We start from the raw sequence: 16,571 nt of genomic DNA, 5'->3' as shown, positions 1-16,571 counted from the left end.
TTATTTTTTATAAATAAAAAATATGTTGCCCCGGTGGGTCTAAACTCCTGGGTCTAAACTCCACTGTGTCTGGCCCAAGCCATTCTTGATATCATGGTACAAACTCCTTTGAGAATCTGATAAAAGCTATGAACTCTTTCTAGAAAAATCCCCCATTCAGAATTCTAGGGAAAGGATTCATAGACTTCTTGAATCCCACTCATGGATCTCAGTTTTAAGAATCCTGGTTCATGCAAATCAAGACCACAATGAGATACCATCTCACACCAGTCAGAATGGCAATTACTAAAATGTCAGGAAGCAATAGATGCTGGCGAGGCTGTGGAGAAATAGGAACACTTTTACACTGTTGGTGGGAATATAAATTAGTTCAACCATTGTGGAAGACAGTGTGCGGATTCCTCAAGGATCTAGAACCAGAAATACCATTTGACCCAGCAATCTCATTACTGGGTATATACCCAAAGAAATATAAGCCAGTCTACTATAAAGACACATGCACACGTATGTTTACTGGAGCACTAGTTACAATGTCAAAGATATGGTACCAACCCAAACGCCCATCAGTGATAGACTGGATAAAGAAAATGTGGTACATATACACCATGTAATACTATGCAGCCATAAAAAGGAATGAGATCATGTCCTTTGGAGGGACATGGATGAAGCTGGAAGCCATCATCCTCAGCAAACTAACACAGGAACAGAAAACCAAACACTGCATGTTGTCATTCATGAGTGGGAGTTGAACAATGAGAACACATGGACGCAGGGAGGGGAACACCACACACTAGGGCCTGTCGCAAAGTCTGGGGCAGGGGGAGGGAGAGCATTAGGACAAATAACTAATGCATTCAGGGCTTAAAATCTAGGTGATGGGTTGATAGGTGCAGCAAACCACCATGGCACATGTATACTTATGTAACAAACCTGCATGTTCTGTACATGTATTCCGGAACTTAAAGTAAAAAAAAAAAAAAAAGACATTCTGACACATGCTACAATATGGATTAGGTATCTAAAACAGTCAAATTTCATAGAGAGAAAATGTAGAATGGTAGTTGCCAGGGGCTGGAAGAGGGGAATGAGGAGTTACTATTTAATGGGAACAGAGTTTCAATTTTCAAAAATAAGAAAGTAGTGGCGATGGATGGTGATGATGGTTGCAAAACAAGGTAAATGTACTTAAGACCAATAAGCTGAATATTTAAACATAAAAGGATCCTGATTCATAGAAATCAGTAAACAAAACATGAAAACTTAGTTTACCTATATAAAAATAATACTAATTATGGTTGCTTACACAAATAGCTTATATTTCCATAACATGTGGTATAGAAACTATTTTGCATATAATTATGTCAGATTAACTTTGTTATAAGTTAGATTTGGTTATAAAATTAAACTAGAATCAGGCTCCACTTTATCAGCTGTTGTGCATGTGGCACAGATTGCCTACTCACAATTTTAAAAGGAAACATTAGAGAGACAATTTCTTAGGAGCTAGAAAGGTGCCTTTTGTTTTATCTGTTAAAATTATTATTTCCCAGGTTGGAAATGTGTGTGTTTATGGAATAAATTGGTAGGTGAGAGGCTGTGAGGCAAACTGGAAGGTGGTTAGGCTTCAAAAGACAGAAGAACTTGGGCTGGAATCCCAGTACTTTTACCACTTGCAAGCTTAGCAAGTCCTTTAAACCCTGGCCTTCACGAACTTCACTTTTAAAGTGAATAAAAGTACCTTTTTGAGAGGCTTCTACAAGGATTTGGGACAATGCAAACAAAAGTGCTCAAGCTGCACTAGATCCGAAATAAATGGTGCTATTTATGGTGAGTCGGTGTTACACAACTAGTGGCTATGGCACCCAGAGATTCCAGTGCCCAATCATCAAACTGGCATGAGATTCCCGAGTTCAGGGGACAATTGCTTACTTTGTTGGAGGAGGACTAGATGTGAACAAGGCTGATAAATGTTGACATTCCCAAAGCGCCGGGACGCCAGACGTGAGGTTACAGCATGTCCTTCCTTTGCTAGTACAATGAAGCATGACTTGTGAATGTCACTTTTTTGGCTTTTCAGGAAGCCAGTGCAGTAACAAAGTGGCTTAATGATCCAAAACTAACATACACAAGGTAAGAACCAGTTCAATAATAACATGGTTTCCTTCCTTACTGTTGACTTCCTTGTTTTTTCTTTCTTTGCTCAGTGAATATCAACACAAAGACTAATAAATCTTCTGACACTTTTTTTGTCTTCCAAGAATATATTTTCTTGTCTGGCTAAGGGCCATCACCTTCCCTGACTCCTTTGGGAATAATGGGTGCATTTCTTACAGTCACATCACCCGATTTTCAGGCCAAAGTTTTCACGCGTTGGGTGGAAGGCAGTGTGGCATGGTGGAAAAGGTAGAGGGCGAAGACTCAGGCCACCTGGTCCCTGTCATCATTTCTGCATCTATCTGTCTGTATGAAGTGGGCTGATGGCTGTGCCAGTTTCCTCATTCGCACAGCGCACGAGGTCCGGCTTTCGGTGAGCTTTTTTCGCATACATGGTAAGCGGTGATCGGTAGGACCCCGGAGCCCTCTTGGGCGTTCGGCTTGGGCTGCACTTGCACTGTGTGGCCAACTGCGACCGTGGCGCCGTGACGGGAACGGCGGGTTGCGCGCGCAGCACCTACGTCGCCTCCCGATCCAGCGTCTCCGTTGCCAGGAAAACAGAGCGGCGCGCTTTCCGGCGCAGTCGCGGCGCGTCGCAGCTGTCATGGCGGAGACCGTCTGGAGCACTGACACCGGGGAGGCAGTGTATCGCTCCCGGGACCCCGTGCGCAACTTGCGCCTCCGGTAGTCGCACCGCCCCAGCCCCAAGGCCCTATGCTTTTGTGTCCTTAGATCATTCCAACCTGAACTCGGTGTTCTGAGGTCCCCACTTTCTGCTTACAATCCCGACCACTTCTTCTCTGGGCTCCCCACTTCTTTCACTATCCGTACCCCCATCCACTCACAGCCTCTAAGAACCCCTTACAGACCTACCCAAGTCCATTCACGTCTTTGTTGCTCCCAGTTTCTCAAAGCCCTGTGCCCCCAGTACACCCTCTCACCCTCATTCTTCCCCATAGGACCGCGCATCCACCCACCTCCTCTCCGTTGTCTGCACCCAGCACACCTTGGCAACCCTACCTCCTCTGTTTTGTTTCCCCCATCCTTGCTTTGTGTTCATCTCCCGGTTGCGTGTCTGGTAACGAATATTTTGGGCTTTTCTTGACAGAGTCCACCTGCAAAGAATCACATCAAGCAACTTTCTTCATTATCAGCCTGCTGCCGAGCTCGGGAAGGACCTCATAGACTTGGCCACTTTTAGGCCTCAGCCAACTGCCAGTGGGTGTTACGGTGGTGATGTGCCATCTAATACTAATTATGATACTAATCAGAATTGTGGCCAAATGTAGTGAGATAACAAATACTATACTTCTGATATGTTATAGAGTTGCCCGGCAACCTACATTCTATTTGTGGCTTTTTTTTTTTTTTTTTTTTTTTGAGACAGAGTCTTCCTCTTTCCCCCAGGCTGAAGTACAGTGTCGCTATCTCAGCTCACTGCAAGCTCCGCCTCCCGGGTTCACGCGATTCTCCTGCCTCAGCCTCCCGAGTAGCTGGGACTACAGGTGCCTGCCACCACGCCCGGCTAATTTTTTGTATTTTCAGTAGAGGCGGGGTTTCACCGTGTTAGCCAGGATTGTCTCGATCTCCTGACCTCGTGATCCGCCCGCCTTGGCCTCCCAAAGTGCTGGGATTACAGGCGTGAGCCACCGCGCCCGGCCTATTTGTGGCATTTTTAAAAGAGAAAACGTGCCCCAAACTCTAAATACACATATAAACACTTTTAAAAACAATTTTTAAACTGGAGACTGCTTGCAAAATATGCATATGATGTGCATATATAGATCAACTGTGTTCTTGTGGTTTTCCTTATCTGGGAAACCAAAAGAATGAGGAGGAGAGGACAGAGTGGTTGTTGTCAGGTCACTAGTCTGTTTGCTTTTATTGTTTCTCTTTCTGTTCAGAGCTGTTCCTGGGCAAGAGTGTGGGCTCACAGGTTGTGAAACGTGTCTCTGAAAAAGGCATACTCAGCCAGCCAAGAGTGTATTAGATTAGATTTGTTTTCTTTGTTTTTGTTTTTGTTTTGTTTTGAGACAGAATCTCATTCTTTTGCTCAGGCTGGAGTGCAGTGGTATGATCATAGCTTACTGTAAACTTTGGTCTCCCAGGCTCAAGCCATCCTCCTGCCTCAGCCTCCCAACTAGCTGGGACTACAGGCTCACACTCAGTTTATTTTTTTTTTAAAGTTTTAGTAGAGAAAAGGTCTTGCTATGTTGTCCAGGCTGGTTTCAAATTCCTGGGCCCAAGTGATCCTCCCACCTTAGCCTCCCAAAACGTTGGGATTACCGGCATGAGTCGCTGCATTCAGCCAGATTTGGCTCTGTTAAAAAATCATTTATTTGCCTTCACTGTCCTCTCCTTACACTTGGTCTCCTAAATTTCAGTGTTTGTGATTCTACATATATGGCTTTAGAAATAGTAAAGATAAAAATGCCAGGGTTATTTTCTAGCAAATGCAGACAGTTGGGACTGAGGAAGGGCTGGCTATTCAGCTTATATCTAAATTTCAGTTTCTTATATCCAGTTAGATTAGATATTTCCTGGAGCAGGCTGAGCGCCGTGGCCTACGCCTGTAATCCCAGCATTTTGGGAGACCAAGGCAGGTGGATCACCTGAGGTCAGGAATTCAAGATCAGCCTGGCTAACATGGCAAAACTCCATCTCTACTGATAATACAAAAATTAGCTGGGTTGGTGGTGTGTGCCTGTAATCCCAGCTACTTGGGAGGCTGAGGCAGGAGAATTGCTTGAACCCAGGAAGAGGAGCTTGCAGTGAGCTGAAACAGTGCCACTGCACTCCAGCTTGGGTGACAGAGTGAGACTCCATCCCCCACAAAAAAAAATTTCTGGGGGGTATTTTCTTTTATTCAAATTAGAGTCATGACTAAGACTTCCTGGGTTCTAATCTTGGTTTCAACTCATACTAACTCTCATATACAGCCTCTCTAGCATTTCTCTAGGTTGAGTGCTTACTAAATTGCTGAATTCCAGCTAGTTTTTGTGGCAAATATAAGAATAGGGACTTTGGTTATAATCAACCACAGAAAAAGAAGTGGTGCTGGTTTGGCTCAAGCATTTGATTCACTCTGTTGTCTTTGGAGGTGGACACCGCCCAGAGGAAGACGAAGAGGAGGAGATTGTGATTGGGTGGCAGGAGAAGCTCTTTAGCCAGGTGAGCCAGTGTCTCTTGTCTTCTCTGTCTATTCCATCTGGTCTACCTCCACATGGCTGGTGATACATATTGCCAAAGTGATTTCCAGACAGGTTGTAACAGTTTATACTTTCCCCTGTTGTGTTTAAAGGGCATTGTAACATAGGGATTGCCACTACTCAGTTTTATGATTCTGGGTGAGGCACTTTTCATCTCTGGGCTATATGCCATCTGTAATAGCAGACTTGGATTAGACTATCAGTCTGGTTCCTTTTAGCTCTAATGTTCTTGGTTCCCCTGCCATTCATTAGTTTAGTGTTGGTTATGAAAACATGTCAGATAGCATCAGTTCTGTAGAACTGATTTGATTAAACAGTTACAGAAGCAAAAGTTTGATGTATTATAATGATGTACACATCTCTGTTTCCTTATGGTAACCTCAGTTTGAAGTAGATCTGTACCAAAATGAAACAGCCTGTCAGAGTCCTTTGGATTATCAGTACCGTCAGGAGATCCTGAAGCTGGAGAATTCGGGTGGCAAGAAAAACCGACGAATCTTTACCTACACTGACTCTGATAGATACACCAATTTGGAGGAGGTATTGTTCTTTCTAGGGTCTCATAGCTTCCATCTTTGCTTCCTCTAGCTTTTTTGCCTCACTGAGTTCTGTGTGTTATGTCAGAGCCTAGTAAGGGGAGACAAGTAGCCTGTCTAGGAACTGCTGTGAGCTGCTGCTGCTGGCAGCCAGCCTGGAATAGAATGGGCACAGTCTACAGGTGGTGAGGCTGCTGCTCCCTTCTCTGCCTGCTAGAGGGCCTGGGGGAGCTGCCAGTATCTCTGATTATATGCTTGCAGAGTGCATACTGGGAGAAGTAACCACTGGGCTTGACTTCCTCCATGCATCATGAAAAAAGACAGGTGGTGGAGTCTGGAACAATCTAGATAAAATTCATCAGGGGATTCAGCCCAAACTCTGAGTATATGGGTTTGAAGAGGAATTCAGTATAGCTATGGAAAATGGCTTATGTCCTCAATTTGCCTATGACAAAAATACCCTTGTGACCTTGTTTTACATTTTCTTCAGTCACTGCATTTCAGTTGCTTTTGTCTTCTCAGTAAGATTTTAAGCTCCTCGAGGGTAGAGCCTATTTTTTTTATTTTTGTCTATGACTCTGTAGGTCTCTGCAAGGAACAGGTATTCAATAAATGTTTTTGAAAGATTGACATGCTTTCATTATTAGAGCTGTGGATTGATAACATTAGCTGGGCATGGTGGCATGTACCTGTAGTCCCGGCTACTTGGGAAACTGAGGCAGGAGGATCACTTGAGCCAAGGAGTTCAAGGTTGCAGTGAGCTATGATAGCACCACTGCACTGCAGCCTGGGTGAGACCCTGTCTCTTAAAAAAATAATATAAATTAAATAAAATTTGGGTTGTCTGTTTTGGAAAAGCAAATGAAAATGCAGTTAGTGCTCAGTTACCATGTGAGGATTTCCCACAAAATGCTTGTATCCCATTTGGCATTTTCTAACCACCTTGTTAACTTCAACATCTACCAAGCACACTAACCCAACTTTTTGTTGGTTTGTGCTCAGAGAATGCAGACTGATTTTAATATTAACATAAATAACTCCTTTTTAAAATCCGAAGGCAAACCATGATGTGGTAGAAATCTTCTTTGGGTTGTTTGGCCACTGCTCCCTCCGTTAGCATGTATAATTGTGAGGTGGCAGAACCTGCGGGGTTCAGGTCCTGGATGAGGTTTCAGGAGGAAGACTTCCCTTCAGGTCCTTGGCTCCATGTGGCCCTGAGCAGATGGCGTACACAGGGCTGCTTGCTTTTCCCAGCACTGTCAGAGAATGACCACTGCAGCCAGCGAGGTGCCTTCATTCTTGGTCGAGCGAATGGCAAATGTCAGGCGTCGCCGGCAGGACAGGCGAGGGATGTGAGTGCGGGCATGGGATGGGGGTCAAGCTTTTACTTTTTATTTCCTAAAGTTGGGTAGTTTTGCATTTTTATCAGTGGTTATATATAGTATTCAAGTATTACTTTGTAATTAATTTAAAAAATAAATATAAAAATATAAAATATCTTCCTCACTCTTCATGTGGACATTTTTCCAAAGTGCCTCAGAGAGAGGGAAGGGATGTCATTTCTGTTTGTCAAATATTTTGGCTCTTAAAAAACAAAACAAAACAGTATGTCCACTAGCTCAAACTTCCCATTCTGAAGTGGCTCTCCACTGGGGTGCTCCATTGGGGTGTGCCGGGGAAGTGACCTTTCTGTGATGTCTCCCAGGGAGGGCGGCATCCTCAAGTCACGCATCGTCACCTGGGAGCCCTCAGAAGAGTTCGTCAGGAACAACCACGTCATTAACACCCCTCTTCAGACAATGCACATCATGGCAGACCTGGGGCCCTATAAAAAGTGAGTGGCGCTTCTCACTGCCAGCTTAGAGCCTCATCCTTTTCTCCTCTCACCAGCTCTCCCCTTCCTGTTATTATCATCCTAGGTTATAGGGGAGGGAGGGACTTTTTCTTCCTTCTCTTCTTAGTTATGAGTGAAGCTTCTCACTGCCAGCTCAGATCCTCATCTTCTTCTCCTCTCACCAGCTATCCCCTTCCTGTTATCATCCTGGGTTATAGGAGAGGAAGGGACTTTTTCTTCCTTTTTTTTCTTAGTTGTACTTGGAAGAAAGTTTTACCATGACAGCTCTCCCTATAGCCTCTGTTCTCTCCCCTGCAGTGGGCTCAGTATCTCTTCTTGTTTCCCTGGAGGACCATTGACCTCAACCTTGGTGTTTTCCTGATTTCTAGGCTTGGCTATAAGAAGTATGAACATGTCCTGTGTACTCTGAAGGTGGATAGCAATGGTGTGATCACAGTAAAGCCTGACTTCACGGGCCTCAAAGGACCCTACAGGTGAGGAGAGGAAGAAAGGGGTAGTGGAGACTGGCATTCCTTCCCTTGGTTGCACTTTTTGTCCCTAGTCAACTAGACTGTCAGAAAGTCCTTCATCTGTTCTTTTACATTCCCAGGCAATGGTTCGTATTCTGTTCCAAGTCATAGGGCCTTAGAAAACCAGGGACTCCTTTCTCAGAAAATGTGCAACTGCACCAATTTGAAAGGGATCACTTCAGTGGTACAGTTAAATGACAGTGATTCTCTGTGCTGCTGAATGTAGGACCTGACCAGAACAGAGTGGGGTGAACTCAGCCAGGCTTTTCCTGTGGGCTGACTGTTCCTCATCTCTGTATCTTGGAAATGACAGAAATGTAAATTAGAAATTATCTGGCCCAACCTGTCCATTTTTCAGGTGAGAGAACTGGGTGGCAGGAATGTTGTGCCTTACAGTTTGACTGTAACTTCAAGCCAGAAATGGGCCCAGAACCTATACTTTCTGAGTCTAGTCTGGTGCCCTCTCTGCTTTACCCTTTTGTTTCTCTCTCCTGGTCGTCAATACAGCCACTTTTATCATCATATACTTCAGTGAGGTGTATGGTCCCTGATCGCTCATCCCTGGGCTGGGAGCTATCCCAGGGCCCATCTCTCATTATTAGAGTTGCTCCTTTCTGTGGTTTTGACCTTACAGGATTGAGACGGAGGGAGAGAAGCAGGAGCTGTGGAAATATACGATCGACAATGTTTCCCCCCACGCACAGCCGGAGGAGGAGGAGCGGGAACGGCGAGTGTTCAAGGATGTAAGCGCGAGTTCATTCCAAGTATCGAAGGGATGAGCCTCAGTGCCTGGAGCTGAGACCATTTCTGAACTTGATGTCAGCAGTTGCTCGGGAAAAGCCTTGCCCTTCATGGCCCCTTCTGACTTAGGCAGCATTGCTGACATATCAGACAGAAGTTTTTGATCATATTATAATAATAACAATAACCATTTATTTGAGCATTTACCATGTTCTGTGCTAGGTACTTTACATACCTTATTTCCTTTAGTCTTTACAACAACCCTTTGAGGTGAACACTTATTACCACCTTATAAGTGGGGAAACCGAGATTGAGGAGCTAAGTAGTCTGCCCAAGGTGGCATAGCTTGTAAGGGCGAGAGTCAGGATTCCGCCCCAGACCAGCTGACTCCAGGGCCTCTGCTTCACGGTAAAATGGCGGTGAGTCAGGTGCTTACGCCTCCAGCTCTTGCTGACCCTTCCCACTATTGCTTTTCTTCTTCCCATTCAGAACTGAACTTTGGTCTAGCTTGGGTTGCATCTTGAGTTTTGGTTTGGTTTGTTTCCTCAGCTTTATGGCCGGCACAAGGAGTATCTCAGCAGCCTTGTAGGCACCGACTTTGAGATGGTGAGTAGCTTGGCTTCCTGCAGCACTGTGAGCTGTGTTTAGCCGGAGCATTCTGACTGTGGATGAGTTACACTACCTCTCTTAAAGGCCCAAAGGTATACTCTACAGTGTGAAAAGGAAGTCAAAGAATAGCACATATAGTCCTTGTTATGTGTTTTGCAACATTGCATGTTGATAGAGAACCGTTAATGCCGAGAAAAAGGTCTGAAAGGCTATGCACACGCTGTGGGTGGCTTTCTCTGGGGAGGGTGGGATTAGATGTGGTAGATGGGTAGTGGGTGGTGAGAGGGATATATCAGGGATTTTTGCTTTTTATTCCCTAAACTTAGGTAGCTTTGAATTTTTATCAGTTGTAATGTATTTAGGTATTACTTTATAATTAATTTAAAAAATAAATATAAGGATGAAAAATGTCTTCTTCACCTTTCATGTGGATATTTTTTCAAAATACCCCATAGAGAGGCAGGGGTGCCATTTCTGTTTGTCACATATTTTGGCTCTTAAAAAATATAGGCCTGATGCGGTGGCGCATGACTATAATCCCAGCACTTTGTGAGGCCGAGGTGGGAGGATCACTTGAAGCCAGGAGTTTGAGACCAGCCTGGGCAACATAGTGAGACCACATCCCTACAAAAAAAAAAAAAAAATTTAGCAAGGCATGGTGATACATACCTGTAGTCCCAGCTACTCATGATGCTGAGGCAGCAGGATTGCTTGAGCCTAGAAGTTTGAGTTTGCATTGAGCTATGATCACACCACTGCATTCCAGCCTGGACAACAGATCAAGACCCTGTCTGAAAAAAAAAGAAAGTGGTTTAGTTCAGCTATTCTGTTGTGCTCTTCTTTGTCTTTTCTCATTCTAAGAGTTCCATCTCTAGACCTGGAAACAAGGATAGAATTACTTCCTGGTCTCCCTCTCTTTCTCTGAAAAATTAACCTTCACTATTTCCATATTGCATAAGCAACAGATATTCAGTATTTAAAAGTTAGATAAGACATGCACAAATAATTAAGAAAACTCCCTGGTTTCTTGACCTCAGCCATCTAAAGGGAAGAGGGCGTTCTGGCTTCCCATTGCACACCACAGGACAGTTGCTGTTGCTTGAATAATTTCCCATAGTGCATTGTCCTCACTGCCATTTAAATTATGTACTTTCCCCCTACATTGTGAATCTTAGGAATGAAGGAAACAGATCTGTGGAGAAGTGTCAGGGTGGGGAGAAAGTGCAGTAGTGACACCCAGGGCCTGACCCCTAGTGGCAGGTCGTCTGCAGATTTGTAGATGGGGCTGGAGGAGAAGTGCCAATTCCCTCCAGTCCTGCTGATCCTTTCCTACTTCTCTTCACCTTAGACTGTCCCAGGTGCCCTCCGGCTCTTTGTAAATGGAGAGGTCGGTAAGTGTCTTGCTAGCATAGATCTCTTGATGCTTAGGCACGTGCCTAGATGGAGCTGTGAATAGTCTCCTCCACTCTGGTAGAGGCCTTGTCTGCTGTACTTGGGAAACTCAGTGGTGAGTCTTTCCTGGAAACGCAGAGGGTTCCTGGCCCTCAAAAGACTTGCTTTCAGGGTGTGTAGGCCCCTCAGGATTGGGTTGGATGCTAAGGGTGGTAGGAGAAAAAGCTAAAATAGCTTCCTGTTTTCTCTCGTAGTTTCAGCCCAAGGCTATGAGTATGACAATCTCTACGTCCACTTCTTTGTAGAATTGCCAACTGCTCGTAAGTAATATTCTTAAGTCTCTCCTTTTATACCCATTCAGACAGATCTAGAGGCATTTGGTCAGGCTTCCTTTCCCACTCCTCTGCTGAAACTGTTACTGTTCTTTTCAAGGTCATAGATCACATCCACTTTACCAAACCCAGTGGAGACTTCCCTGCTTTCACCTCGCTTGACCTTCCTGAAGCATTTTCCAGAGCCCACTGTGCTGCATGACACACTTCTCTGGCTTCTGGCTCCACACTTCTCTCTCCTATCTCACTGGTGGCCCCTCATCCTTCTTGGGTGATGCCTTCCCTTCTGTTGATCTTAAACCGTGAGAGTACCCACAGCTAAGCCAAGGCCTTCTGTTACTCTCTGTCTGCAGTCTTCCTGGGCGACGTCATCCATCCTATGGCTTAAATACCATCGATACGTCTCAGACTCCCAGGTTTCTGCCTCTAGCCTTAAACTTTTCCCTGGACTCCAGACTCATATCCAGTTACCTCTTTTGTCATTTCTGTCTAACATGACCAAAAAGAACTCTTGATTCCTCCTCTTCCCTCAAACCTCTCCTCTCTGGTCTTCCCCATCCTAACAGAATGGCAGTGTCATCTACTGAGTTGTTGATGCCAAAAACCTAGGGAACATCCTTGATCCCTCACTTTCCCTAGCTCCCTATAGCCAGCCAATCTGTCAACAGTTCCTGTCCGTTCTGTCTTCAAAAGCTGTTGTGAACCTATTTGTTCTCTCCAGCACCCTACACCAAGCCACCACCATCTCTTGTCTAGGCCAGTGCATTCAACTTCTGACTTATCCCTCTGCTTCCTGCCTTGCTCCCATTTGCAGTTGATTTGCCACAGACACCAAAGCCAAGTTGAGCTTTAAAAAATGTAAACAAGTTATGTCCCTTTTGAGCTGAAAACCCCAACAGCTTCCCCTCCCACTTAGAGTAAAATGTAAACTTGATACCCTGAATGAGCTGGCCCCTGCCTATCTCTTCCATACAACCTTCCAGTCATTCTTCCCAGCCAGGTTCATTCCCACCTTGTAGCCTTTTAAGGGCCGTTTCCTTTGTCTGAAACCCTTTGTGCCATATCTTAGCATGGCTGGTTCTTTTGAGTTTAGGTCTCAGCCTGTGTCACCTCTGAGAGGCCTTCTCTTACCACCCAGTCTAAATGAGCCTCCCAATCACTCAGTCCCTTCCCCGTTTTGTTTTTAGTATAGCACTCATCACTACCCAATAGTCTCTTGTTGGTTTGGTTTTTATCTGTCTCCCTGCTTCCCCCAGAATGTCAGCTCCATGAAAGATGGGGATCTTTTCTATCTAGTTACCAAGATACCCCTAAGATATACTAGCACATAGCAGGCACTCAGTAAATGGTAAATGAATGATTGATTGTGTGAATAAATGAATAAAGAAACTGTCCGCCCCGTCTGGGAAGTGAGGAGCGCCTCTGCCCGGCCGCCCCATCTGGGAGGTGTACCCAACAGCTCCGAAGAGACAGCAACCATCGAGAATGGGCCATGATGACGATGGCGGTTTTGTCGAAAAGAAAAGGGGGAAATGTGGGGAAAAGAAAGAGAGATCAGATTGTTACTGTGTCTGTGTAGAAAGAAGTAGACATAGGAGACTCCATTTTGTTCTGTACTAAGAAAAATTCTTCTGCCTTGGGATGCTGTTAATCTATAACCTTACCCCCAACCCCGTGCTCTCTGAAACATGTGCTGTGTCAACTCAAGGTTAAATGGATTAAGGGCGGTGCAAGATGTGCTTTGTTAAACAGGTGCTTGAAGGCAGCATGCTCCTTAAGAGTCATCACCACTCCCTAATCTCAAGTACCCAGGGACACAAACACTGCGGAAGGCCGCAGGGACCTCTGCCTAGGAGAACCAGAGACCTTTGTTCACGTGTTTATCTGCTGACCTTCTCTCCACTATTATCCTATGACCCTGCCACATCCCCCTCTCCGAGAAACACCCAAGAATGATCAATAAATACAAAAAAAAAAAAAAAAAGAAAAGAAAAAAGAAACTGTCTTTTTCTGAACGACTTGCTTTCCTCCCAGGTGAGCTTACTATATTTGGTCTTTGGCTTTCAGACTGGTCAAGCCCAGCATTCCAGCAGCTCTCAGGAGTAACACAGACCTGCACCACCAAGTCCCTGGGAATGGTATGGAGAATGAGAGCGGGTATCTGGAAGGGAATGAGATCTGCTCCTGGGATGGCATTTGAGGTTTTATCAGGCCAAGTGCTGTGCGCCCTGGGGAGGATTCCAGAGTTGGGTGACTTGTGTGTGGGTTCTACAGGGCCACCTGGTCCGGAGATCCTCTCTGTCTTTTTGAGCATGGCAGCAGCTTGTATTTGGGTGTCCTTTTGCATCTCAGACTCCTATTTCCCACCTGGGTGATAATTTTTCTTTTTCCCTTGTGAAGATAACCTTGTCATTGGCCACAAGGAGAACAGATTCCAAGGGAGGCCTTGCCCACCCTATGACACTCCTTTTTATAGGACAAGGTGGCTCACTTCTCCTACCCATTCACGTTTGAAGCCTTCTTCCTCCATGAGGATGAATCTTCTGGTGAGTAGCTCAGCAGTTGATCCTGGGCCTTGGTTCCCCTCAAGCAGTGCTGTCTCTTGGTGAAGGCCGCCTGTGACCTGGCCGCTTCTCTCTTTGCTCCCAGATGCACTCCCGGAGTGGCCTGTGCTCTACTGTGAGGTCCTCTCGCTGGACTTCTGGCAGAGGTACCGTGTGGAAGGCTATGGGGCTGTGGTGCTGCCTGCCACTCCAGGTAACCGCTCGTCTCCGCCCTTCTGTGGCCCACATGCCCTAGGCCCTAAGAACAAGACTAACACTCGAATGCTTCTGGTGAGGGGTGGAGATAATTGGGAATTGGAAATGTTTGGCTTGAAAGAGTTCCTGTTCCTCTGAGGACTTTCTGCCCCCCTCCATTAGCGACAATGACGTGGCCTTGGCACTGACTTCCTGACAGTCTCTCCATGTGCTTCATGCTCCTCTGATTGGACTCAGGGTGAGAGGCTGTATGGCAAAATTGGCTCATAGCATATGTGTATTGAATGAATCAGCATTCGGTTTGGAATAAAAGCATCTGTCTTTTACTGTGTGCCAGGCATTGTGCCATACTTCTCACTTAATTCTCCCAGCCACTCTGTGAGGTGCAGGTGGTATTATTTCCATTTTACTAGATGAGGAGAATGAGCTTCAGAGAGGTTAAGAAACCTGTCCTGGGTATGCAGGTAATAACTGGCAGAGCGGAAATTTGAATTTCTCCCTGATTGATTTCCATACAGGTGCTATGGGTAACCATGATAACCTTCACCAGAGGCCAGGTCATCACCAGACCAGGTGTTTTAGCTGAGTCTAGGCCTGTGTCATTGCTGGGGAGTCAGTGAGGGGCCACATGCCCTTTCTGGACCTGGCCCCAGTCTTCTCTTCCCTTGCGCAGGCTCACACACCCTGACAGTCTCCACGTGGAGACCTGTGGAGCTTGGCACGGTGGCTGAGCTGAGAAGGTTTTTCATTGGCGGTTCTCTGGAACTGGAGGACCTCTCCTACGTGCGGATACCAGGATCCTTCAAGGTGACTTTTGTCTTTGGAGTGACTTCACGCTGAGAACTTATGGTCCTGTCCTTCTGTTCTGTAGGAGGTGGGATCTGGGTCAAGACCCCTTAGTTGTGCATTGCTTCAGTATTAACCCCTTCCTTCCTGTGGCTTAAGCTGGAAGTCATGACCACATTTTGAATCAGGTTCCAATATCTACACTGCTATTGTAGGAGGTCTCTGGAAAATAGTATAATTAGAGATTTCCCCTGGTTCCCATCAGAATAACTGGCTCTTTCCCCCGTCACTGAAGGCCTCAGTAATCAGATGTGGGGAGGATTCACAGTAAGCATATAAGACCGCCGCTTCTCAAATGAGGTTGGAATGTTCCCTGGTTTAGTTGGGGGAGCCCAATAGCCCAGTATTAGCCTTGAGGTAATAGAGTCTGGGTGATGGAATAAGGTTTCCCCAACAGAACTGCGCTTCCCAAGAATGGGAATAAGAATGGGGGCGAGGCCAGCATGGTGCGGGGGTGTCTAGAGACAGCAGAAACCTGAGGCTGTCCCAATGGCATGCCACAGGGGGAACGCCTGAGCCGCTTTGGACTCCGCACAGAGACCACAGGCACTGTCACCTTCCGCTTGCACTGTCTGCAGCAGTCCAGGTGAGTGACCTGGCCCTCTGCCTCAGGGCACCTTAGCCCTGAGGGGTGGAGAACAGCCGTAACCATGTGGCTGGCCTCCCTGCAGGGCCTTCATGGAATCGAGCTCCCTTCGGAAAAGGATGCGGAGTGTGTTGGACCGTCTGGAAGGGTTCAGCCAGCAGAGTTCCATTCACAATGTGCTAGGTATGTCCCCTCCCCCATCTGGCCACCCCAGGTCAGCATGGGCCTGTTTCTCTCTGCAGTGCAGAGAGAAATACCATATGGCAGCCAAATAGCATATCTCCTTTCCTTACAGAGGCCTTCCGTCGAGCCCGGCGCCGCATGCAGGAGGCCCGGGAAAGCCTCCCGCAGGACCTAGTGAGCCACTCTGGAACCCTGGTCTCCTAGCTCACAGCAGCCCTGGCCTACAGTGCAAGAGGACAAGATGGGGAATATCTGAGGCCAGTGCTCTCCTGCCTCTTCGTCTTTCTGATTAGAGACCACGTTGGTCTGCTGAGAACCAGAAGAGCTGGGAAATTCCCGGCTGGCCCCTCTGCCTAGCCTTCTGCAGGCTCTTCTCCCTACCCTGTGGAAATAAAGCCAGAGACCCTGTGGCCCCCCCTTTATATTTGCAGCCACTGTCAATGGGCATCACAGCAAGGCAGGCTTTTTGATCTGAAGCTGTTTGGGGTGACCCCATAGTGAGTCTGGCCTTGACTCACTTTTCTGGCTTGTCTCACAGTAGCAGGGGGATGCAGGGATCTGCTGTTCTCCACCCTTTAAAAATGGAGCCTTTCGTCTTCCAAGACCAAAGAAAGAAGGAAGGTGGACGGTGAGAGGGTCTTAAATCCCCAGCCTGTGAGTCTCAGCCTCTTTCCAGGGAAGCCTCATTCTACTGCTTGGGGCTTGCTGAGGTTGAGATATGAGTTATTTCTGAGTAAGTGAAGGCTGAAGGCAGTGCTGAGTCCTTTCTGCTAGCTGGGTGGTATCTTTTACTGTGTTTTTTTGTTTGTTTGTTTGTTTGTTTTTTGTTACATAAACCCCTTTTATTTTGACTGATGTTC

At 46.2% G+C, this 16,571-nt stretch overlaps 2 protein-coding genes across 7 annotated transcripts in view; one reads left to right on the top strand and one right to left on the bottom strand.

The window, feature by feature from the left end:
- LPO (lactoperoxidase) overlaps positions 1 to 5,042 on the bottom strand; it is a 52,229-nt gene extending 47,187 nt beyond the window's left edge. For 2 of the 4 annotated variants that reach the window (XM_055101613.2, XM_034942552.3), the window contains exon 1: positions 3,175 to 5,042. In XM_055101613.2, coding sequence (XP_054957588.1) covers positions 3,175 to 3,214 — 40 coding nt within the window. In that variant the 5' untranslated portion in view covers positions 3,215 to 5,042. Of the gene's footprint in view, positions 1 to 1,929; positions 2,648 to 3,174 lie in introns of those variants that run through there. The other 2 variants (XM_055101614.2, XM_055101615.2) reach the window with 1 other exon arrangement.
- On the top strand, positions 2,632 to 16,562 carry MKS1 (MKS transition zone complex subunit 1). Of its 3 annotated transcripts, XM_003817388.4 has the most exons (18): positions 2,632 to 2,838; positions 3,263 to 3,372; positions 5,255 to 5,325; positions 5,748 to 5,903; positions 7,154 to 7,251; positions 7,605 to 7,733; positions 8,123 to 8,227; positions 8,898 to 9,006; positions 9,554 to 9,610; positions 10,962 to 11,004; positions 11,260 to 11,325; positions 13,405 to 13,475; positions 13,814 to 13,883; positions 13,987 to 14,094; positions 14,770 to 14,903; positions 15,446 to 15,528; positions 15,614 to 15,711; positions 15,824 to 16,562. In XM_003817388.4, the coding sequence occupies exons 1-18, from the start codon at positions 2,759 to 2,761 to the stop codon at positions 15,913 to 15,915; spliced, it is 1,680 nt and encodes a 559-aa protein (XP_003817436.1). In that variant the 5' UTR covers positions 2,632 to 2,758; the 3' UTR covers positions 15,916 to 16,562. The 3 variants fall into 3 exon arrangements, with proteins under 3 accessions (XP_003817436.1, XP_024781886.1, XP_008968837.1); XM_008970589.4 differs by lacking the exon at positions 15,446 to 15,528 and having other exon boundaries at positions 2,705 to 2,838; XM_024926118.3 differs by lacking the exons at positions 14,770 to 14,903; positions 15,446 to 15,528; positions 15,824 to 16,562.
- The last annotated feature ends 9 nt before the right edge of the window (positions 16,563 to 16,571 follow it).

Source organism: Pan paniscus, chromosome 19, assembly GCF_029289425.2.
Source record: "Pan paniscus chromosome 19, NHGRI_mPanPan1-v2.0_pri, whole genome shotgun sequence".
Classification (NCBI taxonomy): Eukaryota; Metazoa; Chordata; class Mammalia; order Primates; family Hominidae; genus Pan; species Pan paniscus.
The sequence above is the reverse complement of the archived record's forward strand: the minus strand, read 5'-3'. Positions and strand labels throughout refer to the sequence as shown.

Coding starts and splice junctions, on each gene's coding strand:
- MKS1 (XM_008970589.4), top strand. CDS start 2,759: ATGGCGGAGACCGTCTGGAGCACTGACACCGGGGAGGCAGTGTATCGC. Junction 3,373..5,254: donor TAGGCCTCAGCCAACTGCCA/GTGGGTGTTACG, acceptor TTGTCTTTGGAG/GTGGACACCGCCCAGAGGAA. Junction 5,326..5,747: donor AGGAGAAGCTCTTTAGCCAG/GTGAGCCAGTGT, acceptor TGGTAACCTCAG/TTTGAAGTAGATCTGTACCA.